The 26,254-nt window shown below is 48.7% G+C and overlaps 2 protein-coding genes across 4 annotated transcripts in view; one reads left to right on the top strand and one right to left on the bottom strand.

The window, feature by feature from the left end:
- Positions 1-183: 183 nt before the first annotated feature.
- On the top strand, positions 184-10,701 carry FAM78A (family with sequence similarity 78 member A). Its single transcript, XM_051636770.1, has 2 exons — positions 184-1,087; positions 8,987-10,701. The coding sequence occupies exons 1-2, from the start codon at positions 825-827 to the stop codon at positions 9,513-9,515; spliced, it is 792 nt and encodes a 263-aa protein (XP_051492730.1). The 5' UTR covers positions 184-824; the 3' UTR covers positions 9,516-10,701.
- A 9,541-nt stretch (positions 10,702-20,242) lies between these two features.
- Positions 20,243-26,254, bottom strand: part of NUP214 (nucleoporin 214) — a 41,738-nt gene continuing 35,726 nt past the window's right edge. For all 3 annotated transcript variants that reach the window (XM_051636584.1, XM_051636585.1, XM_051636586.1), the window contains exons 33-36: positions 25,505-25,676; positions 21,984-22,126; positions 21,138-21,162; positions 20,243-20,465 (exon numbers count right to left, since the gene is read on the bottom strand). In XM_051636584.1, the coding sequence (XP_051492544.1) occupies positions 20,432-20,465; positions 21,138-21,162; positions 21,984-22,126; positions 25,505-25,676 (374 nt within the window). In that variant the 3' untranslated portion in view covers positions 20,243-20,431. The remainder of the gene's footprint in view (positions 20,466-21,137; positions 21,163-21,983; positions 22,127-25,504; positions 25,677-26,254) is intronic.

Here is a 26,254-nt window from a genome sequence, read left to right as displayed (position 1 = left end):
CCGCTGCCCCGCCGGGGGAGCCTCCATGGACTCGGCTATTTCTAAGGAAAGAGAGAGGACAAAAAAAAAAAACCAAACCCACCAAAAACCCACCACCAACCAAGCCCGCAGCCCTGGCAGCAGAGCCTCCAACCATCGGAGATTTTGGCTACTTTTTTTTTTTTTAATATATATATATTATATATATATATATAATTATTTTGGGGGACATTTTCTCCACCCCTCGTTTCTTTCTGTTCCGATTGTAATTTTGTGCGAAAGGAAGTTATGAACAACTGCAAGTCAGGAAGTGGAAATCCACACCGGTTGTGACAAGCTGGGGCTAAAAAACTATTTCATTATTTATATAGATGTGTCTATCAACATTCTGCTTTTCATCCAAAGAATAAAGGGAAATACCGGCTGGTCCCATGGTTGGAGCTGAATGACAGACCCCATCTGAGGAAAGGAAGGACTAAATATATCAGCTAAGAACACCACTGTTATTTATTGAACTCCAGAGAGCTTTTTTTTTTTTCTTTAACCCAAAGACTGAGCGAGAGATTTAACGGGTCATTAAAAGGGGGAGAGAGAGAGAGAAAAAAAAAAAAGCCCCTTTTTTTTTTGCTTCTGAAGTGCAGCTAACGTCAAAATAGGAGCAGTACTTAAGACAGATACTCAAATTAAGGCTTTACATGATGAATTTTCTATCCTATGGATATCAGTTTTGAGCTTACAAACCAAGAAGATCTGTAATTGATCTAGCACCAGATAATTTCAATGCCTAATATTCCCCAGGATTGCTGGAGTACCCTCGGAGCTGCGGGCTGTATTCAGGGTATGCCATGGGCTGTATTCAGAGTATCAGCTGCAAATCCAAAGTTTTCCGGGAAAGTATTTCAGTGATTGAAGTCAAAGCCTCCATCGATCCCATTCCCACCAGCATCGACGAGTCCTCCAGCGTGGTCCTGCGCTACCGGACCCCTCACTTCCGAGCCTCTGCCCAGGTCTTGGTGCCCCCTATTCCCAAGAAGGAGACCTGGATCGTGGGCTGGATCCAGGCTTGCAGCCACATGGAATTTTACAATCACTACGGGGATCAGGGCATGTAAGTACTTCCCAGAGCGCGTGCGGGTGCGTTTGCCTTGCGGGAAAGAGAGTTAGGAGGTCCGGGGCCTGGTTGGGAAATACTGGGTTAAGCCAAAAAATTATGACCCAGTTGGTTTGATTTTAAAACCCAGCTCTTCTGCAACTGAACAGGACTTTCTTGTATGTTTAAAAGACAGGAGAGCTTGTCCCTGCCCTCTTAAAGCAGTGGGTGTTCTCCTCTCCTAATGGGAATGTGCTCAAGCCCTAACCAAAACCCACTAGTTCTGGTAGGGACCCAACACTGTGTTTCACAACAGCTTCTGAGCAGCACTGGAGATCCCAGGCCAGCCCTGCCACAGCAGCCAGCCCTGTTTTGACAGGCATTTCACACGAGGGGTACCCCTGACAGCCAGCTCCTCTCACCTGCATCCCTCCCCATCCCTTTTGGGATAAAACTGTGTATTGGCCAGCCCCAGGGAAAGGCAAAGGGTGACACTTGTGGCACATTGCTGTCCCCAGCGTGCTGTGCTGCTGCTGCAGGGAGCCATGGCTGGGAGCTCAGTAGCCCACCAGCTACTGGGAGCATGTTTAATGTCACAGGAGGAATCCTGCTTGCTTTGCCCACAGTAGCAGGCAGCCCACGGGGAAAGAACAAGATGGATTTAACCCTGGGTTTAACCCACTGGTGGTTAAACCCTTTGCATCACCTTGGAGCAGGGTGAAAATGTCACATTACCTTCCGTTAGGGTAATGTAAGAGTGGGAATATATAGATATATATGTAAGGGAGGGGGAATCTGGGGGCTGTTGGCACACCAAAAACCTCAGCGTTACTGGTCAGACAGTCATAGTGAGACAGGAATGAGTCAAATTAAAATGTCACCTCCCTACAGTGAAAAGTCATCCCTCCCCAGTCCCCCCACCAGTTTCTCCACCCAACGTTGTTGCAGGCTTTGGCCCATGGTTGAATCAGCAGCAGCACCTGATCCCCAACTGCCTGCCCAGAGCATCACTTCTGCAACTCATGGTGCTGAGCAGCACCAGGTGCAGCCTCGTGGTGCAGCAGATATCTGTCTGTCCAGCCACAGGCACAAAACCTGACCACAGAGCCTGGTGCTGGCAGATGGTTTGGTGGCTGGAGGTGCTGATGCTGCCTGGTCTCTGGGGGCAAGGGAGGAAGGACAGGAAGGTCAAGGTCTCAGCAGCCCTGCTCATCCCAAGTGCCCTGTGTCAGGGGGATGCCAGCACAGCCCCACAAAGGTCATTCTAGGTGGCTTTAAAAAAAAGAGGGGGGGGGGGGGAATGAGGAGGATGGGAACATGGAAAGCGGGACAAAGTGACTTAAGGCAGCGTCTTCCTGGAGGCCTGAACATCTGCACGCACATCCCAGCCCTCCCTCCCTCCCTCCTGCCTGGGAGCCCAGATAAGGACACGGGTTCAGCATCTCAGACATCACAGCAAACACGCCTGGTAAGATGTGGACCAGAGGGAAGGGCACACCAAGGAGCAGCCACAAGGGACAGACTGTTCCCCCCTTCTGTCCCCACGTCCCCTCTCTGCTCAAGCAGAAAGTGCCTTAAGAAGCAAACTGGCACCTGGCAAACCCCCCGGAGCGAGGCACAGAGAGGGAGCAGAGCAGCTTATCTTGATTTTTAAAGTACTCACAACAGGCCCGAAATCTGCAGGCTTTTTGGCTCCAACATCGTATCTTTAGCAAGGACAATTTGTTGCTCAGATGTTCCCAATTCCAGGCCTTTGGGATTTGCATGTGTAATTCTTGGGCTCGTTTAGAAATCCTGTCTTTGGTGACCAGCTGCAAAAGAAAAGTCCACTGTACATAAATGCAGCTCATACCCACCAAAATAAAGAGGCAGAAAGCTGCTCTGCCAGTGCTGCAAACCTCCACACATCATTTTCTTCCTCTGCATCTGAGCTTCCCTGTGTTTAAAAAGAGCATTTGGTACAGTCTTCCCTTGCTGGAATGCTTGGAGGCAAAAAAAGTTGTATCTACAAGCTAAGTGCTGTCAAAGGGTAGCCTGACTTGAACACTGCAGCTCTGCAGGAGAGCTACCAGCCAGAAAATCATGGAAACAAAGATTTTTTCCCTCTGAGGTTCATTGATATTTAACTGATGTTTAAAAAAAAGAAAAACCTAAGCAGGAATTGGTCTGCTCCTCCACTCTCTTGCAGTACAGCTATCACCATCTGAAAGCTATAAATAAAGGTGTTTGGGAGGAAAGGCCTTTTTTTAATGCTATTGAAAGATGTTCTTGGAAGACCTTTATCTAGAGAGAGAAAGGACACAGACCTGTCTGAAGGGACACAGGCCAGTCCCTGGTGTAACTCACCATCATCCCACTGACCTCCAGGGAGCTGCATTGATTCATGTCCCAACTTTCCATGGTGAAGACACTGCTGCAACATAGTTTGGTTGGTTGTTTTGTTTTTTTTTTGTCCCTGTGGCCAAACAGAAAACTCCAACTAATAACAAATCAGTCGGTCAACCAGGGCATCAGTACTTACAGCAGGCTTTGGATTAGTTGTTTTTTTTTTCACTTTTATGCCCCGAAGTTGTTAGCTGTGGATAAGCTGAGGATAGAAACAGCTGAGAAATACTGGAGCAGATGGAGCTGTGCATAACGCTCCTGAAGGGATGTGAGCTGCAGAGAGGATAATTCAGACACACGTGTTTAAAGTGGCACTGACAATTTGGGGGCTGGATGCAGCATTTTTCAATGTAAAGGGAAATCATGAAAGCTCAGCTAACACGTGAATGCTGGTATTATTCTATGTGTGAGTCAGTGGATGCTGCTGGGAATGTGAAAACCTCCAGCCATGAGGATGTGCTCTCTGCCTCCCCCCCTCTGTGCAGAACTGGGGCACACTCCCACTTGGCCCCATGGCTGGAATTACTGTTCCCCTGAGCATGGTTTTACCCTGTATCCTTAGGGAAGGATGCTGCTGTGCAGTGGGAGGCATCAGGATCAGGCTGCAGAGCTCTGGCCTGTGCTGGACATGCTGGACCAGGTCCTTGCAGGCAACTCCTGGGGTGGGTGCTGGTTTCTGCACCAGGTTGTGCAGCACCTGGTGGGACCCATGTTAGCTGGCCAGGCAACACTGGGATGGCATCATCCAGCCTTGTTTCTTCATCTCCATGGAGATGTGCAAGAAGCAGCACAGGTGGAGATATGCAAAACAGAGAGATAAATACCTTTGAGTTTGCATATGATCAGCCAAGGATCTGGAGAAGTTTCAGGTAGAAATTCCTCCCCAGGAGGAGCCAATGGGGCATCTGGGCAGCATTACATCATCACTTTACATTACTGGGCATCTCTTTCATGTGAGATTAAATCTTCCATGCCCTGCAGCAGAGACACAATGAACTAGAGAAATGGACTTGTCAAGAGAATAAACCCCCAGTCCTCAGGAGAGGAAATGCAATCAAAAACAGATTTACCAAAGAAAAAAAGGTCATGTTTTCCATGGGGAGTGAAGGTAGGTCAGTTCACCATGGGAATTTACTGAGATGAACCCCAGGGGTTCAGAGGAAAAGGCTTCACTGCCCTTCCTGGCCCCTGGCCCTTACCTGTGCTCTGAGCACACCTCAGCCCAGGTCAACAGGTTGTCCAGTCTGCTTGAGCCTGCTCAGCTAAACCAGCAGAAATTTGTCCTTCTTCCTCAATGCCAGTTTCCTGCTAGTTCTAGTCCATGAACCAACCACCACTGCCTGTTCAAACAAGGCAGGAACAGGCAGCTGGAGGGTGGGGGAAGCAGGACCACAGCAGTGTGCCTCCAGCAGCTGGGGAACAACATCTTAAATTTCCTTCCTGTTCTTCTGTGTAACCCTGGCTTGAATTGCTTGACCTGCTGGAGTAGGTGAGAGAGACACTGTAAAAGACAATTTAAAATTAAGCAGCTCTGAAGATCAGGTTTTCTCTCTTGCAGCCAGTCACCAGCACAGGTGCTGGGATGGAGGGAGGTGGGAGCAGGGATGTAAAATGCTGGAGAAGGCTTTTCACTGCCCCCACACCCTGCACTGGTACCTGCACCCAGCACTACCTGTGTCTGAGCAGGGTTTCTCTCACAGAGAGCTGCTGGAAAGGGAAGGTGTTGGAAAGCACCAGGTTATGCAAGTCCATCTGGCCTCTGACTAATTAGGAGCTGGCTTTAAGGAACTGGAGCTGAGGATGCAATAGTGCCCCATGTCTGTCTGAAAAGGTTAAGGGAACATACCCTGGATGTGCAGGGCTGGAGGTTGCTGTGGATTTGCTGTCACTTCCCAGGCCACTGCAGGGATTGCCTGGGTTTGTGCTGTGGGGCAGCCATCTGGAGGGTTCAGGATAAGCTGGGGGCTTCATTTCGTGTGACAGAAGAGGAAGAAATGTATCAGAATGAGAACTTGGAAGCTAAAACCTACATAAAGCTGCTTGGTTGGCAGCAGCAGAGTTGCGGTTGTGCCACAAGAAATAGCTCAAAGTTCCTTCTCCCGGAAGCAAGGAGACATTTGTTAGGAGAGGTTTGTTGGCAGCTCCAGTCCCTGGTGATGCCTATCCTGACTCTGAAGGTTTCAGAAGTGGTAGAAACAGGCTTGTCAGTGTTACAGGCCAGAATCTACTGATTTTAGAGCTGATCAGCTATAGTGAAGCTGTGAAACAAGATAGGTTGGTTTCTTTTCATGCCACTTCCCTGCTATTGTCAGCAAAGTGTTTACTGGGCACTTTCAGGTCTTTCCTTGGCTCGACACCACCACAGGAAGATGCTGATGCAGCCACGGATCATTCCACAGCCTTCTTTCCAAAATAACCCAAAAGGGCAGTTGCTGGCACATTATTTAACACCGACACACTGTGCAAGCAGAGGCTCCTAACCTGGCTGGCACTCAGGCTTTGTTGAAGCAGCAGGAGAGGGGCAACCACTAGCAGCAACCATCTTGCAGCCTCCGCTTTTGCTCCAGTCATGGGATCATCATAAGGCCTCATTTTTCTCCTCATTACTAAGCTGCAGGGATGAAGTGTGATGGTTTAGAAACCCCAGGGTTAACCACGCTCGCTAGAATTACGCACAGCATGCTCCACAAAGACACACAGGCCAGTTTCTTCTTCCCCATTTGCTGCCCACGCCTCTTCTGAAGCACTTCTGAGCCACCCTGCTCACGAACGCTTTGTGCTTTGTGGTGGGGTTTCTCAGGCTCTGCAGGCAGCATCCTGCCTCCAGTGACCTGCCATGGTACAGCTCCACCTTCTTCCTCTCATTTGAACCCCAGGCAAATCCCAAGAAGGTCCTGCAATTCTGCAGTAGTCTGGGGTCAGATACGTCTGCTGGGAATGAAGGTGGGGACAAAGCAGATCTTGATCAACCTGCAGTTTCCTCTGCTTGATCCTCCTGCCATTTGCTCACCAGCCTCTGATCTGAATAGCCTGGATCAGTCCAGGCAGGGGGGGGGTGTTATTAGCCCCTCGCAGCACTTCAGGTCCTGGTTTGGCACCTCCACACCTGCAGAGATGCTGTGGCTGCACCTTCCTGGCGCAGCAGTCACAGAGCAGACCTCCAGGAAATTGTCACATCTCATCCCCTGGTGACAGCCGAGCTGACACCAGCCACCGTCTGAATACAAAGTAATCCTAAACCATCTGCTGAAAGGGAGAGGAAGGGGCTCCCAGATGGTGTTTCCGAGCTGGGCTGTGCACGGGGAGGAGGTGAGGGGCTGCAGAGCTCGACCTCGGCTCATCCAGCATCCCTGGAGCTTCTCCCTTCTCAGCCCTCCCTGCAGAGCATGGGGGGGGGCATGGTGAGCTGGGATGTCTCCGATTCAGAGAGCAGAGCGTAGACACATCTCTCCGGTGGCCGGGGGTCCTGGCAGGAATGCTCAGGGATCTCCTTTTGGCTGCCTTCGCCACAAATTTTCTTCTAGGGCAAGGACTCCCTCTGCCTGCTGGCTGCGCGCTCGGGAGGAGAGGAGGGGAGGGGATTGCTGCAGCCCCCGGCGATCTGCGCGGGGAGACATCACACTTGTGTAACCCCCGCAGCTGCTAACCCCTGGTCCTGCTGCTCACGGCATCCCTGCAGCCCCCCTGAGCATCCCAGTATCCTCCAGAGCATCCCTGCAGCCCCCCGAGCATCCCTGCAGCCCCCCTGAGCATCCCTGCAGCCCCCCCGAGCATCCCTGCAGCCCCCCTGAGCATCCCTGCAGCCCATACCCTGCCCTGCAGTTCACCTCCCAGGTTCCTGCCAGGCCATCCAACCTGCAAACCAGCCACCTCCCACCCAGTGCAGCCCTTCACCTGACTCCTGCCAGGCCACAGGAGGGATTTTAGCCAGGACCCCCCTCTGCTCGCATGAAAAAGAAACGTATAGATATATAGCTATGTGATCCTTAAAACCCCCACAGGACCCTCTAGCAACAGCCAGACATTTACAGCCAACTGCTGAACGACCCAGCAGTTACAAACATGGAGGCACCTCACAGTCATTAACTAATTGACAATCAGAACAGCCGTATGGACAGCCACATGAGTCCTGGCCAGTGGAGAGGAGGAGGAACTGGTCCTGAAGCACTGCCTGACACATCCCCCCCACACACACAAGGGGCTATTTTAAGCCACAGCCCTGGACTTATTAAAGGCTTGGGCTGTCACCCTGCCGAGCCTCAGCGTGTCCCCAGTGTCCCCCTCCCAAGATCAACCGTGTCCCAGGGCACAGCAGGGAGCTGGTGCCCAGCCCAGCACTCCAGCCCCATGGCAGGGGGGATCAAGTGCAAATGCCAGGCTGGGAACTGCTGGGAGAGGGTAAATCGGAGCCACCTCTCCCAGCCTGGCTTTGAAAAGAATGTCCTTAAAATACCTGGCACCTGCTGAGCACACGGGCTGTGCTTATAGGACCTTAGTGCCTTGACTCTGCAAATACTTCACCCTTTTTATTTTTCCTGAGGCATTTACAGTAGTTTGCTTCTACTGGCAAATCTGATCTTAAAAATTCAATTGGAAGTTAATAGAAATAAACAAAATAAATGAAAAATCATCAGTGTATCAGCACTAGGAGGTGCCTGGGGACTGTTTCCACTCACTCTCTTGCTGGAAAGGCTGCCCTGTGTGTCAGCCTGGCAGGAACAGCACACAGAGCTGGCTGAGGTGGTTCCTCTGGTGCTGGTGACTCCATCCCCAGCCTGGAGCTGTTGAGTGGCCTCTGCACCAGAGCAGGGTGGGTGACACGTCCAGCACCAGGCAGGCAGCAGGGAGGGATGGGCTGATCCAGAGAGAAAGCCAAGTGTTGGCAGGTTGGGACTGAAAAGAAAGAAGAGAAAGGGATGGTGAGAAGCTTCAGGGTCCAGCTGAGTCCTTGTTCTGACTTCCAGCATTTCAGTGGGCTCTCCTGTCACCTCCCCCCCCCAGGACCAGCACTCATCTCACCCATTCTTCTGCCAACATGGGAGATTTGGTACTAGTGAGAAGAAGAAACCCAGCCCTGAGCCCTGCTCCCACTGGCACTAGATCCCAAACATGGAGCTGGAGGAGTCCTGGTGTTCAGCCCTGCCAAAGAGCTGCAGGAGGACACCTGCACCACTGCATTTCCTCCAAGGCTGGAGCTTTCCTGAGCACCTACCCTTTGCAGCCTTGTTTAAATACCAACATATTTTCAAGCACTCCAGGTAGCCACCAGTCCCTGCAAGGGAAGCCCTGGCCCTGCAGGGTGGTGGTTCCTCAATGGTGTTTAACAGGAGAGACTTTCATGCTCTGGAAATGTGCAGACACAGTTTTAGTGGCAGGGATGAGCTCTTTCAGCAGGATGGCACGAAAGCCACAAATGCCAGCAAAAGCTAAACGGGGGATGTGTTCACAGCTCCTTCCTTTCCTTCCTTGGACTCCTGCATGTTTCTCAACTAACTAATTAATGCATTATCCATAACTTGTTGATTATGGCAGGTCAAGTTGGGAGCTTCCAGATCTACTGGATGGTAAAATCCAGGCCATCAGTGACTCAGATGGAGTGAACTATCCCTGGTATGGAAACACGACAGAAACCTGCACCATCGTGGGTCCCACCAAGAAGGAGTCCAAGTTCAGCATCAGCATGAACGACAACTTCTACCCCAGCGTGACGTGGGCCGTGCCCGTCAGCGAGAGCAACGTGGCCAAACTCACGAGCATCCACCGGGATCAAAGCTTCACCACCTGGCTGGTGGCCACCAACACGGCCACCAGCGAGATGGTGACCTTGCAGACTATCAAGTGGCGCATGAGGCTGGGCATCGAGGTGAACCCCAGCAGGCCCTTGGGGCAGCGTGCCAAGCTGCAGGAGCCCTCTGCTCAAGAGCAGCCCCAGGTCCTTAGCAAGAATGAGCCAATACCACCCAGTGCCCTTGTCAAACCCAATGCCAACGATGCTCAGGTACTCATGTGGAGGCCAAAGGATGGACCACCACTTGTGGTGATACCACCGAAACACCGATAATCCAAACCTGGCGTCCCGGCACCGAAAGGGAGATCAAAAAAAAAACAACCAACAACCACAAACCCCAACCAACAAAGCAAAACAATCACTTAGGTGTTAGAATATACATGTGTAATCTGAGCAAAATCAAAATGCACTTTTTACTCATTCAACAAATGCAACCATTCTACCTTCTCCCATTGGGACGGATTTCACTGTGCTAAAGCTAAAGAGGAGACCTCTGACTGGGGTCTGTCTCATCACTGGATTCCTAAGGGAAAAAAACCAACACTGATGTCTACCCCTAGAGCTCTTTCTTTTTTTTTCTTCCCTACTTTAGTTACTCTTTGAACTTCAGTCTCATTAGCTTGTCCAGAACAATAAGAACATTTTCTTTGGGATCTAAAGAGTCTTTTTTTTTTTCCTTTTTTTTTTTTTTTTCCCCATTGAGAACAAAACAAGTTCTTGGAGCAAAAAGTTGACTATTTAAGATCAGGAATTTTGTTGTTTTTGTTTTTTTTCTTTTGAGCTGTCAGGTTCTGAGTTGCAAATCCAAGTCATGCGGCCTTATGTAGACTTTGCTTTGCATTGCCAAACTTTTGCCTTAAAGCTACGTTTGAAAACAAACAAACAAAACAAAACAAAACCAACCAACACCAACAAAACCACCAACCAGGCAGAATGTCCTTTCTACGGAAGTTCTGGGAGAAAGTTTTGGAACAAGGAATAGATTGTCAGCACGTCACAGGCTGCTGGATGAAAAGGGCATGAAATGGGAAGAAGTGGGGTTAAAAAAAGAAGAATGATCTTCCTGGTTGTAAAACCTGGAACAAGGAAGCTTGGAATTAATCTCAGTTTCAAAGCAATGCAAATAACAAGCCTGCTGTAGGATGTCTCTTGAGTGGGAGCTACCAGGCCATCTCCCTGCTTGGCAGAAGCTCAGTCTCCTGTTGGCATCACAAAAGGGGGTAATCTCACAGCCAGAATGGCCCTGGGAGTCACCTTCAATGGAGATGGGGATGTTCCGTTTGGGGCATGCAGCTGTTTGCCCCACTAGCCCATGGTCTCACCTCCTCGTGGTGTAAGAGCCCATGGCTCGTGTCCTGGCTGGTGTTGGGTGACCCTGCTGCCCCTTTTCCCCATGAAATCCAAGTGATGGTGCTGAAAGGAGAGCAGGATATAAAAAGGATCCTTCTGAAGTCATTGGAGATGCGAGGGCAGATCTTATCTACCGAGTCTACCCAGCAATATCCATAATTCAGGAACAGCCACGTCTGAAAATAACAGGCACCCATTCCAAGCAAACACCAGAAGCAAAAGCTCTGACAAACTCTTCTTCCTGTGGTAACAAATGACATTGGGGTTAGTCCATAAATTTCTTCCAAATGACCTTGTGATCTACATGAGTGTCAGGAACGGGGCACAGACAGGACCATGGGTGATGCTGTACCTGTGGTTGTGGCACAAACATCTATGTAGCAAAGGGTAACGTGTGAGAAAGTGCAAGCAGGGCAACACCTGAGCCCAGGGTGTAGATCCTCCAGGAAGGAAGGAGGTGCATTTGGAGAGGGAGGTGGAACCTAGAGGTTTTAACAAGGACCTTGTCCAGATGGCCTCAGAGTTAACCAGACACACTTCTGCAGAGGAAGGCAGCCTGGAGAAGTCATTTGAGGGGGGTGGTGGGCATGGTTTGGAGGCAGGGGAAGTTCTGCAGTGGAGGTGGCATCTGGAGGACAGGGCACAGTCTGGGGAGCAGAGCATCTGCTCTTGCTCCAGCACGTGGCCCGAGGCAGATCACTTCCCCTTCCCTCTGCAGCTCCTTCCCCTCAATGACTTTTTCTTCCTCTTATTAACAATTTGCCTCCAGAGCAAGGTCTGAGGAGAGCTCAGTGTGCCAGATGCAAGCCTGGCCCTGCTGAGCTGGTCTGAACAGGTCTCTGAACAGGTCCCACAACCCCACACACGCTGCTCAAAAGGCTCTCTCCTGGGAGAGGCACCAATTAGCTGCTATTGCCATCCTCACCTTCCACAGAGAACATTACCAGCAAGAGATTCTCCTTTCTCACTTCTTCAAAGCCACACCATCCACAGGTTCACCATCACGCCCTGCCTGGGGAACACACCCCCAGAAGATAAGCCTGCCCACCCTGTGACAGTCTCAAACCAGCAAACAAGGATCCCGGGTCCCTGCAGCCATCCCCCCATCCCCAGAGGAACCTCCTCCTGCACTGCTCCTCAGAGATGCTCTCTCCAATGGGCTTTGAGGGAGGAAGTCCAGCCTTCCAAGCAGCTTGCAAAGAAATGGACTGGATCAAACCCCAATCCACGAGCCAAAGGTTGCCTAAATCAAGGCTTTGGGACTATAAAGGATGAAGCTGGGGAGACTTTGACTTGCACAGTCACTCTCTGTATTAAAATCCATTTTCTGACACGGATTCAAATCCTGACTGTAGCTCTGCTGGCACAGCCCTTTGGGACCTGGCTGGATTTTCTCCTAGGCAATACATGCAGAAGAGGACAAAATGGGAGCTGTGGGTGAATAGCTGATAGCTCTTGCACACACCTCACCTGCTGCTTAGATGCACTTCTGGGCAGTCCCTCGGGTGGGAGCAGAAGGGGTATTTATGTCTGGTACTCACTTTGTCTCCAGGTGCTGAGTACTTCCACTTCTCACTGATGGCAGCATGGGCCGAAGGAATCGGACCCAGTTGTCTTAATAAGCTGCACAAAGGAATTCCAAGGAAAGATTTCTTCTCAGTCACCAAAAACCACATTCAGGGAACACCTACACCCTTTTCCACTTAGCTTTGTGTTGGACTTAGTCCCCCAGTGCATTAAGTCAATCTGGTTCCCCCTACTCCCTCTACCTGGTGAACTGGATGCACCCATGCAATCTGATAGTGACCTCCTGACTAGTTTGTCCTGTTGCACTGAGCAGACCCAGCTGAGCAGTCAGTAAGACATGCAGATCTCAGATGGGGGTTGGCTTTGCATGGACTTCTCCCTTCCCAAAGAATGCCTTTATCCCGTGCCTGGGTTGAAACGTGCCCCTCCACCTCCATTTGCACCACCAGACACAGCACAGAGAAGTGATGCTGCCTCTTTGAAGATTTCATGCTTTGTGATTAAAAATGATGGTTTGTTTTTTTCCAATGCTGCTTCATTCCAGAACTGATGGGGACGGAGCGAAAACAAAGGGAAGGGTGGCTGGAAGTAACAGGTGCTACAGACATCACTGTTGACAGGGCTGGGAAATGCCATATGGTTGGAATGGGGATTGACAGGGTCCCAAAGGGGACTTAGATGTCTGGGGACCCAGGGCATCCTCCACTGAGTAACAGGCAGAGGGAAATAAAGCTCCTTCTCTAGCAGCTTTTTGCAGAAGCAGGACTGCACAAGGGATGTGCTGGGAAGGGGATGGGACACTGGCATGGGATCCTCACCTCTCCCCTCAGTGATGCTCAGCTCTTTACAGCCCCAAATCAGCAGAGGAGGTCAGAGCACAGCCTGACCATCCTTGTCACAGCCCAACAGTGGTCCAGGGTGGGGAGCAGCAGGGCAAGTCCTGGCCAAGCCCCTCACCCCCCACCAGCAGCAGGGCTGGCAGCCGACACGCTGAGCAGCACCAGGGACCTTGGGGTTCTCCTTTCCTACCCTTGACACCCAGACAAGTTTGAGGCAGCCCCTTGGAGTTTATAAAGCAGCCTCGGGAGGGGTGGGTGGACCTGTTGGGCTGACATGGGAAGCAAGGCTGGGTCCAGTGGCGAGGGAGGGGTGAGGGCTCCCCCAGCCTGGGCACCTCCATCCCTCCTGCCCCAGCTCCTGCCCCAGCAATAAGAATCGTCCTCGGTCTTGCAGAGATACTGTGAAAACAAAAACCAAGGTGTACCGAGTCTGGACACTTACAGAGATGTAAAAAAATAATAACAACAACAAAACCCTGCTTTTATAACAGACAGAGAAATAAAGTGAAGTTTTTGAACACCTCTGCCTGGAGTCGTTTGGGCGGCGGCTGTTTTTGAACAAGCGGCTCCTCCTCCTCTGCACGTTTCAGGGTGGCCATAAACACCCCAGTTGCCACGAGTGCCTTTTCTCTCCGTTTCAGCTCTTACGCTGCAGCAGAGAGAGCGTGGAGGTTTCTGGTTAAAAATACCAGCCGACATCCTGCATTTTTCATGACCAGGCTGCTGCGCATCTTGTGACAGGAGGACAGAGCCGCCCCGGCTGGCGCAGGCAGCAGCTTCCTCACAGTTTGGTTTCCTGACCCTGTTTGCTTGTTTAGCAAGAGCCTGCTCAGATGTTTGCTGGAAATACCACATCTGGAGGAAGGCACCAGGCTCCAGTACCTCGGGCAGAGAGAGCAGCCCTTGCTCTCAAGACGTGGACAAACAAGAGGTTAAGAGCTGCTGCAATTGATTTGTTTTCACATGCTGCTCCCTGTTCCTTTCATTACTCATCCTGTAAATAATTTTGCAAGTTTCAAGTTTAGGTTCTGTTTGCTTTCCAGTGAGGAAAACTGCTGGAATTCTTTTCCAGAAGCAGGAGATGCCTGTCCAAGCAGCCAGCACAGCTCCTGTGCTAACCCCTCAATCCACAGGGCACAACCCTGGCACCTCCAGCTCCTCCTGCCACAGCCAGTCCCACCACAGGCTCCCTCCCCACCAGCTGTGCCCAAAGGCAGGTGCAGGTTTGTCACTGGTTGTGGTTTTGTTTGCTCTTTTGCTGATCTCTGTTCCAGCCTGCCAACAAGTATGAAGGCTTCTCCAAAAAGCAGCAGAGGAAACACTTGCTCAGAATCACAGAATCACCCTGATCAGAAAAGTATCAAACTTTAAGATCATAGAGTCCAACCATAACCTAAATCTACTAACCATAACCTAAATCTACCAAGCCCAATGCTAAACCGTGATCCTCAGCACCACATCTTCTAAACATCTCCAGGGATGGTGATTCAACCACCCCCCTGGGCAGCCTGTGCCAGTGTTTAATTACCTTCTCAGTGAAGAAGATTCTTCTAATCTAAACCTCCCCTGGTGCAACTTGAGGCCATTTCCTCTTGTCCTGTTGCTTGTCTGGAGATCCCACTGCTGCATCAGCTGCCCCCAGCATCCCAGATCCCTCCTACCTGGCCAGGCTGGGAGAGCTGCACCACAATTGGGGCTTTCCCAGTGTGTGCCCTGAGCACAGGGGCTGGATCCTTACCTGGGCATCCCCCAACAAGGGGCTCCTCACACCCACATCTCCCTGGAGCAAACAAGAGCCTGGCAGAAGCCTGTTTAAGCCCCTTAAAGGTTGTAGCCAACCTTTGCAGGTCAAGAGCCTTTTGCCCACTGCTGCTGGGCAGTGGGGAGACCTGGTACCATCATCCACAAGCCACTGAGCTGCCCACATAAAACACCAACAGCCACGTTGTCATTTTGGGACCCTCCACTGACACACAGCAGTGACCCAAACCCAAGTGCTGCAGGGGAAGGGGAGGAATGGAACATACAGGAGGTCACGGCCAGAGGGGAGGAATGTGCATGGATGGAGCCCAAGCAGAGGAGAGGACAGGTTCAGAGTGGGATTCCTTACCCCACTGGAAAGTTTCCAGCCTCATCTGTTGATAGCAGGTTAAATTTAGATGTCCTGGTTTTGGAGGGAGGGGAGGCTGCAGAGGGGACACCAGCCAACCCACACAGCTGGTTTGGGTGACACCCTGAAAAAGCCAAAATCACCTGGTCACTTGTTGTCTGCACAGACTTTGGAAACCCCCCTGAGAAGGATCAGGACAGTGGGAAGGACTTTGGCTGCTGAGGCCAGCAGAGCCTGGGTGATGGTGGAACCTACTTCTGGTGCTTCAGGTAACACCAGCATCAATCCCCTATTGCAGTGCTGAGGCTACAAATCAAACTTCACCTTTCTAGAGGTTTTGCTGCTTGACTTTGTGATTTTTCTCACCTCATTTTTGAGCAGAGTGAGGCAGCAGTTCCTTTGTTTGAAGAAACACCCCCTGGCCTCCAACAGTCCCTGCTCGAAACTTTTTCTGGGAACTTCCCTCTGCGGATGCAAATCAGGTTTCGTTCCCCATTTCTTCTGCCTCACATCTTGTTAAGCTCTTCATGTAAAGCAGCTGCAAGCACCAAATTTTTATTCCTTTAGGTTTTCAGGCTTTAAAAGCAAAATATTTTTAGCAATGCACTGAGGAGCCTTATTTAAAAAAAAAAATAAATTAGCAACACTGTGTCACGTGTTGCACACACAGAATTATAACAGGGCTCCTAAAAAAAAATCTGCATCAAGAGCTCCAAGGCTGCCTTTAGTAACACCTTTGAGAACTGGTCCCCACAAACGTACTGGGTACAGAGCCCTGGCATCAAGCCCAGACACAGGAGAGCCAAGTCTGACCCTACCATGATTCACAACACCAGGGCTGTCCCACATTTCCCCCTCAAAACAGATAACAGCTCCTGTCACCCTCAGATGCAGAAGCTGTTCTGACACCATTTAAGCACAGCACATCTGAAGAGGGGAAGCTCCTGCAGAGCAGAACTGCAGAGGAGCAGGGACCTGAGGGTGACTCCAGCTCCCTGCTCCAGAAGGTGGGGAACAGGGGTCACCTGTCCTGTCCAGTGCTGGAATGGGACACTGCGACCTGGAGGGACTGCAGCCCCAGGCCAGAGCCTTGTCTGTGCCTGCAGGTGCCCAGCAACAGCCTGTGATGGAGCAACATGCCCACTGGCAACACACAGCTTCATTTTTCTCTGGTGTGCAGGGAAGGGCACTGGCAGCACAGTGTGTCCAGGGGCAGTAAAGGCACGTAGGGAGAAGTCCTGGCTCTACAGCAGGAGTCAGAGAGATGGTTGTAGAGGAGCTTTGTGACCTGCTGGAAGTTGCAGAGAAACAAGGTGGGGATGGTGCAGGGCAGGGAATGTGCTGAGTGTAACCACGGGGCCATCAGGAGCAGAGACAGAAGGGCAGAGGCTGGAAAACTTGCTGCCACATCTGAGCCCACCCCTCGGTGAGAAAGAGTTGGTCTTTTCTCAATGGCTGCAAGACCCCGGGGCCTCACTGCTGCAAGAAGGAGAAAGGACAAACTCATCTTGCTGCTGACCAAGGGCCACTCATTCCCCAGAGCTGTGGCTGCCTCTGCCCAGCCCCTGGGGCCCAACGAGACATTTATGTGGGAACAAAACACCCTGGGTCCTACCAGACATGCTCACACCAAAGCCTCTGCAGGATTGTCTTTCTTGGGAAGCAATGCTGAAGGCAACGCACAAGGGCAGGACAGATGAAAACTAAGAAGGGATAAATAAAATGTCACTTCATCCTCTGGGCCAGCAGCAGCAGGGACACACACAAGGGCTGCTGGGGTGAAGGGAAGCAGCTCCACCCACAGCTGCTGGCAAGGGGCAGAGATGAATGCTGTCCTAGATTGTGCTCCTGGTTCCTGTGCCACCACCTGCCTTCACCTTTCCACTTCCCTCCTTGCTCCCAGCAGCTGGAGAGAGGGGCTGAGGAGTTCAGCAGCACTTTTCCAACCTCCATCTCTGTCAGGGATCTTACCCATCCCCAGGACTCACCACATGCACACAAATACACCACAGCAGCTCATAGTTGAGGCTAATGAGCCTGCCCAGAGCAGGGTGGTCACATCAGGCCCATCTGATTCCTCCCATGGAGCATCTCCAGGTTTGGGTCAGCAGCACCTCAGCTCTGCCCCTGGCACTGTCTGAGCAGGGAGGCAGCCATGAGGAATGAGGCAAGATGAGGCCCAGCATGAACATCAGCCGTGTGATCCCTCCTTGGTTGGACAGCAGAGGGACACCACTGCCATTTGTCTCCTGGTCACCTCTCCAGGTGCCACCACCACCAGGCAGGAGGGCCAAGACTGCCAGGGATGGGGACACAATGACCTTCCCTCCCAGGAGATCAGGCAGAGCAGCAGAGCCCAAGAACACGGGTGCCCTGCGAGACACACATTCTGCAGCACTTCTTATTATACAGTAAAAACCTTTAAAACAGGAGATGCAATAGTTTTTTTTTTCTTTTTGTGCCTCTTTGTGATGAAGATGCACTTGGCCTCTTTCCCAGAAAAAGGCTCTTTAGCCTTCAAGGAAGTAGAAATCCTTGGTCTGGTCTCTGCACAGCGTGGGGAAGATCCTCCCTGTGCCTCAGGGTCCCCTCTGCCCACCAGGTCTGTAGCACCACCATCTCTACCATAGTGGGACATCACCAGCACTTGGCTTCCCACTGCCTCCAGCCCACAACTTTGTCTCAGGGGAAGGAAAAATAAGCATGTTCTTTCATTAGGAATAATTAAGAATCCACCTTGGATCAAAGCCTGGGGAAATTTCTCATCCTGAAACAGCAGGGGGGGGAAAAAAAAGGCACCAACCACTACAGCACAGATAAAATGATCCTTCAGAGTAGTCCTGGACAGCTGTTCTTAGTTATTTGAGGACTAACCAGCACAAACAACACAACTTACTAAACAAAGGCTCCAAGCCCAGCTAGTCCTTGGCTTTTTTACCAGGTCTGCCAAATCAGGGGCTTTCTGTGCTGGTAGCTGTACTATTTGGTGGGCATCTGTCCACAAAAAACTGGACAGAGGCCACAAGATCACAGGCCACCTAACACAGATGACAGACGGTAAGAGTTTCTGGCAACCACCAAGCCAGCCACACAGGCTTTTGCCAAGTCCTTGAGTCATCTAATAAAAATGCAGATTTTTCAAAGTCAACTTTGCTACATGTTGTGCATATTCCTGTAGGCTTGTGGTCACCATCAGCCTCTCTGCACTGCTGAGCTCCTCCAGCAGCTACTATGGAAACCAAGAGCAGCACCCTTTTTCCAAGGGCAGATAGTTCAGGGGGTTGGGTTTTCATCCATGATTTTGGAAGCACTGCATGAAAATGCATGTTCAGTGAGGATCTGGAGTAGCTCTTCTAGCCCTTCACTTGGGTGAAGGAGTTGAACAGGTACCAAGCAGCATAGCAGGGACAACCCCAACTGCTCCCATCATTCCAAAAAAGAAACTTTAAATGGCTCAGCATGCCAACACCACATGCTTCCTGAGGCAATCTTCTCCATAGCAAGAAGTTTGTCAGCTATCTGGGGGAGCACAGCTGATAGGGCCTTGCTAGGAGGTGTCACATGCCAGAGTGAGGGGAGATGCATGCAAAGAATGTAAGGTCAATGGTTTGGGCCAGCTGCTATTTATAAAGAGGAAAGAAAGCAGAACTGAGGAAGGAAAGCAGAACTGCAGGATCACCTCTAGGCCTGAAGAAACGTTGTATAGTCAAGAACATGCTGGGAGGACAGACTTCAACCCATCTTCAACTTTTTTCTCCCATTTCCAAACCAGCAAATTTCAGCAAGTTTTTTCCTCCCCTCCAGCACTGCAGGATCCTTGTCTCCTGCCCCCTCCTGTTGGAGGGGAAGGGAGGCTACAAACCAGCCCCTGACAATAGCACAGAACAGCACAGTCTAACGCAGCAGCAAGCCAGGGTTCAGAAACCCAGGGCATACATTAAAGACTTCCAGCCTCACAAAGCCTCTCCATGTCTAAAAATAAGCCTCCCTCCCTGTATATCCATGCTCTTCCTCTTTAAAAGGAACCTAATGTCACCCCCAGGTGCAGAGAAGAGAAGGACACTTTCCACAACGGGGACAGGAGGTCCCAGTTTTAGGTTTTCTTGGAAAAAGCAGTTTCTTCAGGAACTGTTGATAGATTTAAGTATTTAGTTTAAAACACTGAAGGGGAAAACAAATGGGTACCAACTATTTACAACTCCAGAAGTGACCACATGCCCACCTGCTGAGCAAACTAGAAAGTGGTACTTGTCACCTTAGGGTGGTATTAAAAAAAAGTTAGAATGTTTCTGCTGAAAACAGAAAAAGCAGAAGTATCCCAGAAAGCCCCAACAGGAGCAATAAGAGAAACACATCCAATCTGCATGTATCCAACTAATAAATAAGCTGTTATTTCCAATGCATTTTTCACAGGGCAACAAAACCCCGTCACATCATTTAGAGGTTTTGTGGAGGTCAGATGCATCAAACAGGAAAAGTGCTTGTGCTGAATGCCTTCAGGGCATTCTTTACAACATTTGCTCAGTATGTTCAAGTATAAACAGATGAGAGTTTCACAAATGTTATTGACCAGAGCTAAAAGCTACAGGGAAAAAGCACAATCTCACACAGGTTGGGAAAACTGTAGCTGACAGTAGAATCCAACAGTCAAGGCCACAAGCTGCAGAATCACTAATGCCTCTGGATGGAGGTCACACTTTGAATGAAAGGGCCAGAAGTTTTCCCTAGAACCTGAGTTTCTTTTTCTGAGTTCTGTAAATTTATAGAAAGGTAAAAATAGGAGAGTTTTTACTTCCCACCTCCTTGCTGAATGTGACTGCCATGGGAACAGGTTCTGCATGCTACCAGTTCCTTCTCACATCATTTCCTACTTCTCCACTAAGTCCCTGGCTCACACATGACTCAAGTTTGAGTATTTCAGTGAGATGAGCAGGTGCCCCATCCTATGCTTAAAATCAGCAGGGCAAACTTCAGCCCCGTCTCAAGAGCCCAGGATAGTCAGTCATTCTCTTCAATGAAAACTGCTGATTTATATCAAGAACCCATGTGAGCTACACTCTTGCCTAGGCAAGGGATGAACAACAGAAAGCTGAGTCCAGTACAGGGCTGGTAACCACAACATCCATCTATTTCTTCTAGATCCAGGGAGATAAACCCTTCTGACACAAATAATATCAAGGCAGATAAAATAGTTTAATATAGAGCGAGAAGAAGTGTTGCATAAAAATAAGCAAAATATTTTTCTTAAAAAAAAAAGTCTGAGAACTTGTATTTAAAAGAAAAGCTGGTTGGATATTGATCATGTAGGTGACTCAGGAACACAGGAGCTACAGCACAGTTCTGTGGGAGAGGTCAGGATGTTCTTAGCTTCTCCATCCACTAAATCCAGAGGAAGATCTGTGGAGCAAGGTAAAAAAACCAACACAGCAGTGAGTGCCAGTCTCCCTCAGGTAGTTTTAACTCAGCAGATCTCTCTAACTTTCAGTCTCCCTCATATCAGAAACTTGCTATGGGAACACGTTGGTATTTCCAGCATCTTTTACCTGAGACCACACCAACACACACTAATTAGATATAATGGTGGTTATTCTAGAGCTACCACCTGCAGATACATCTCCTTTCTCTACCTGACAGGGACCCAAAGTAAGAGAAACTTGCTAGAAGTAACCCAGCAAGCCAGTGGCAGAGTCGATGACAGAGTTAACCTCAGATCTTAGTCCTGTTCTTTAACTGTCAATCAGCACCTCAATTCAGCCAGACAAGTACCAATTTATTTCATTCCTTGTTTCAACCTGACTAATGGAGTAGATACTAGATTCACACACACAGCTTGAGCACACACAGTGTGTGAGCATGAACCAACTGAGAATTCTCTCTGATAGGAAAGATTAACCTCACTGGAACACACACATTCAAAGCTTAGACTTTGAGCTTTTTGCCACTAAAAAAGAAATCAGAACTAGTACATTACTGCTATGTTCAAAGCTTGCTCTTATAAACCATTCAACTATCCTATTCTACTTCTGTTGTTTGTATTTTTAATGAGTTAAGACACCCAACGGTACTTACGTGTTAGATGATCCAAAACCAAACCCTGCAAGAAATGCAAGATTAGAGAAATAATTGTTAAAAGGTAAAATGAATGCACAAGATTTGCAGTAAACGTCCCCTCCCACACACAGATTGAAAAACATTCCTTCCCTGCCTTAGGCCAGGGAAAGAGTGATGGGCAAACAATGAAAGTCAAATCTCCATCTAGAAGAAAAGTGACTTGCCTCAATTGCTAAGAGGGTTTTGCTTTCACTGCTAATCAGCTACGTCCATTCATTAGTAACAAGTGCACACAGTGTGCCCGGTTTATCCACCTCTCCGTGAAAACAGAGGGAGTTGGTGCTTGATGCAAGGCAGGGGTGGCAGGCAGACCACCACTGAACATACATACCCTCTTTCACAGGTTCTGTTCTCAACCCTGTGTAAATCACTGCAGCTTCCACTGAATTATATCAGCTAAAAACTTGGCTGCTGGTGTTTGAGTTCAGCTTTGCAGTGTGTGATGCTTCGACACCAAGGACCTACACACAGGTACCCACACATGTGGTACTGACATTCACTGTTGCTCAATGTTGTCCTTTGAGAAGGAAGAACAGTTCCCCCAAAAGGTGTGAAAAGCAGTGATCTGATGAAGCGTGAAGAAGAGTGATTTATTGACATGCCACAGCAAATCTTTGATGGAATTAGGAGATAAAGTGTGAGAAGGTGCTACACCCCACCCTGCAGCTCAGTTCTCTGTTACATGATGCCTTCCCTATAGCAGGACCAGGACCAGGCAGGGTTTTAACTGGAAGCTGAGGAGTCACACCCAAGTTCCAGGGAAAAGTCAAGACACAGGGGCTATTATATTTGAGCTTCTCCTACCTCCTCCACCTGTCCCAAAAGCTGAGAATCCACTGCTTTGTGTGCCAAACCCAGTACCCTGTTGTGACAGCGATCCGAACGTCGGGGTGTTTTGATTTGCTAGGGTGCCAAACGATGCTGTGTTGTTACTGGTACCACCAAACCTGCAGTGTGAAGAGAAAGTTTGTGTCTGCAAGCATCTTCTCTACCTACACCAAGTAAGATTCTCCCCATACTTACCATGAGAACAGGGCACTCCTTAAACAAGGATACATCAAAAGAGCAAGACGACCCAATAGGAATAATTATAATTGTTCATTCTGGAAACAAAATTTCTTGGTTTGGGAAAGACTATTTTATATACAAATGTCTGTTCAGGCTATATTCTTAAAGTACATCAGACAGAAAGGCAAATATGTTCTTGCATACACAGGGTACATTCTCAAGTGCTTGGAAATGCCAACTCCAGCCATCAAATGGGATATGACAATTCATCCCTCTGTGTAGTTCTCACTCTAAGCTCAGAAGTACAGCATCATTTTGTTTCACAAACAGGGCAGCAAACAAGAGTGGGTGTGAGCTGCTCACAGCCAGAGCACAAAGTAGAGCCCAGGCATGGCACCCAGACTCCCAGCCTTCAAATGGTAACTTGCTCACTGCCCATGGATTCCTCAATTCCTTTCTCTCCCCAGCCCATTCTGAACTACACACAGTTCCAGTGCTTTGCAGAAGATCTGCACCTACCTGGCACTTCTCCACACCACCTTTGAATTATTTCCCTAATTGCTTTTGGGGAGTGAAACAAGAAACACTTTTATATATGGAAATTGGTCTCCTTTCTCCACCCACTCTGTCCAGCCAGGCCCTGCCGAGCTATCAGCACGACACTAATGAGACCATATTCTCTGCCCCCAATCACTCTTCCCAATTCTGAAAGCAAAAATTGCACTCAAAAGACAAATGTTTCTCTAAATTACACTGAGCAAAATGCAGACACAAAACTTTCAAATAGGCAGCTCAGCAAGTGCTCAATGCTACCAGTGTCAGCCCTTCCCTCAGCTGACCAAGTCAAATGGTGTGGCAGCTCTGCCAGGCTGAGCCTCACACCAGCTCCTGTCACTTCTGACTTACAATACGAACTGACAGCACATTAACCCACCTCTCCATCCATCCAGATCTAGAAGACTTTAAAACAAAACAAAACCACCACATCAAACCATATCTCTCCAAATAACAGACAACCCTTGTAGCAGTGTGACAAGCAATTCACTTGGTAAAGGACATCACCTCTCCTGTCCCAGACACAGCCAACTGCACACACTGCCTCCATGTATGGCTCTAGATCCAACAGGCACTTCAGTGACTTTGCATCCCTGGCCCTGCCAACCACCCCCCGTGCCCCTGGTTTGGCTCTTGACCCATGCACCTTGCAGACAACTTCAGCTCAGAGCCACAAATGTGGTTTTCTCAGCAAGGGCAGAACAGGTTTTGTAGTTTTTTTGTAACAGAAGCCAGATGGGGAGGGATGCATTTGAGCAGAGGATTTTACAGTGCTCCACCTCCTCAGGACTGTGCCACTAAACAGCACAAAACATCTCTCCCCAGTGAAAGGAAGTGGAGGTGAAATAGTGACAAGGAAACCTGTGGTTCAAACTGTTTCTTTCAGTTGCAACTAGAAGAACACACCTGCTGAAAATGCTGAGCACAGTAGGAGTAGAGAAACAGTTTCACTATGCACAATTCTTCTTTTTTTTTTAAACATACAAAAGGCATGAGATGCAGTCACTGCCTGGCAGCAATTTAATCAAACCTATTTTGCCCAGATTTCCAGGTCTTTTGTAAAGCTCCTACACAAAACAGAACCAAGAGGCATTTGAGGTTAGTTTATGAAAGCAAAACATTATTTGCTCACAAACAGTCTGAATTGCAGACTTTGAAGTGTGGTGGTTTCTATTTTTGATACTGAAGTCATTTATTGAGCGATGCAGATTTTTCAGAACTGAAGCAGCAATGAATCACATGAATTTAAGCTAGCAGGGTGTTCTCAGGAACTCTAAGCTAATACCAACACAGCTTTTCTGGATTTGGGATTTTTAAAGCTTTACTTCAAGAGAAAGGCAGAAAAGAAGCCCTGCACAGGTGCTACATTATACCGCAAAATTAAACTCTCTCTCAACATTTTGTGGCAAAAGCTGGAGTTTTGTAAAGCTGCCTGGGAATTTTAAGACACTCTCTTTTGCAGTTTTAAAAATCAGAATCAAATTCCTCAGGCAGCTCTGAAAATACCAGAGTGAATCTGCACCTTTCCAATAGGGAAGAAATCCTCAAAACTTCTCACTTAAGCCACTGAGTTGTCTTTCTTGAGCCTGCAGGCTGCTGGTGCAAGACCTCTGTTTGCATCACCATGCTCCTTGTTCTGAATCCATTTTTATCTTTAAGCTTCCAACATTGTCACCCAATGCATCCAGTTTCAGGACAAAATCCTGCAGCACAATAGCTCAAAGTTGGAACTGAACAAAATACCAGTGAAGTTGAAGCTAAGTTGTCCCTACAAACACATCCTCCTTTGCAGGGGTTTAATTAAGCTGCCTCTTCTTTTTAACCTTTTCAAAGGGATTGTCCAACTTGCTGCACCAGAGTTCAGGGTGTAGCAGAACCACCCAGTTAAAGTCTACCACAGCCCAAGGGTGCCCTGGTATATCTGCCTAAGCTCATGAGGAATTATTAACTTCTGGATGTTCTAGTGTGCCTTAAGTAAAGGCAGTTCCTCATGAAATTAAAGATAAACATTTGTGAAATATACAAACACTAAGATTGGGAAGACATCCAGTTTCCTCTCTTCACTGCAAGTTTTTATCACTATTTTTTTTAATTGGGTCTATTTAGTCTGCATATAATTGTATGTTGAAGAAGTGCATTTGCTGCCTATTGCAGAAGCTGCTCTGCAGGGTCTGAAATTCTGTATTTGCTGAAGAAAACAAGGAATAAAGTGCTGTCTGCTCTGGAGCCAAGCATAGGCTTAAGGGGTAAAGAAACAGGTGAAAACAATCAGTGTGGGATAAACACAAATCTCCCTGGGAGCACAGGCTGTTACAAGTGCTTCCTCCCACCCCCAGAAATGAGAATGCAGACTGAATTCTCATTAGTATCTCTAGCCCAAATCTCATGAGTGGATAAGGTGGCTAGACAGAGTCACAGATAATGATATTTATTATTTTCTTTGCTAGGCATAGTTTGTAGGCCTAGATTTGAACTCATTCCCTTGGACACTTGCAAGATGACTCACATTTCCTCCCCCCGTATCTAAAGCTGAAGATCCAACACAGCAGTTTCAGCATTAAAATGAGATCTTGCTCGTTATTTCCTTTGGGGTTAAAGTCTGGTTTATGCCTTTCAAAAAAGCAAACAAACAGCAAACCAAGGACACTTAGACCTTGGCAATCAATCACAGAATAATATTCTTTACATTAAGCAGAGGTAACTAAGTACAATAGTATGTGTCATGCCAGAATATTTGCTTGCCCAGGCCCTGGAGAGCTTACCCAAATCCTCCAGCGCTGGCTGCCGCTGTCCCCTCGCCGAACACTTTGCCTCCCGTTGAGCCCAGAGGGCTTGAAAAGGTTGGGGCTGAACCGAATGCTGGCACCCCTCCAAACCCAGGGGATCCCCCAAAAGTGGGAGGGCTGCCAAACACTGGAGCAGCACCGAAGCCACCTGAGCAAAACAGAGGCAAAAAAAAAAAAAAACAACAAAAAAGGGACAAGAACATCACGTTAACAATAAAGCGAAAAAACCAGAAACTAGATTCCCAAATTTATCATCTCCATCCTGGGGCAGTTACTCTCACCACATGGACACACTATTATTTATGAAATTAGCTGTCATACAGCTTCCAAACTGCAGAGCATTTTGTTACTAAAGACATGGATAAGAAAAGTGTCTGAGTGCCTGCACGAAAACTGCGAGCAAATTAAGAGGCTACCCAGGAGGAAACCACATTCTGGGTCTCTTGAACATCTGAGCACAAAATCAACTCAGTCCCCAAAGATGTACTAAAAGGTGGTGAGACATCATCCATGTCTGCACACTGTGAAGGAATCTCTACTTTAGATTAAAAAAAATAATAATAATAGGCATCTTAATTGTGAGACAGCAGGCATGTACCAAAACAAAGTTACAGTAAAAATACATCCAACAGGTGATAGACTGATACTTTTATTATTATAAAAGACACACATCCATCCTTCACCATAAAACTAGCTCTTCTTTCCCGAAAAAGCTGAGCTCCTGCA

Source organism: Apus apus, chromosome 19 (assembly GCF_020740795.1).
Source record: "Apus apus isolate bApuApu2 chromosome 19, bApuApu2.pri.cur, whole genome shotgun sequence".
NCBI classification, from domain to species: Eukaryota; Metazoa; Chordata; class Aves; order Apodiformes; family Apodidae; genus Apus; species Apus apus.
This window is presented reverse-complemented; position numbering and strand designations above follow the sequence as displayed.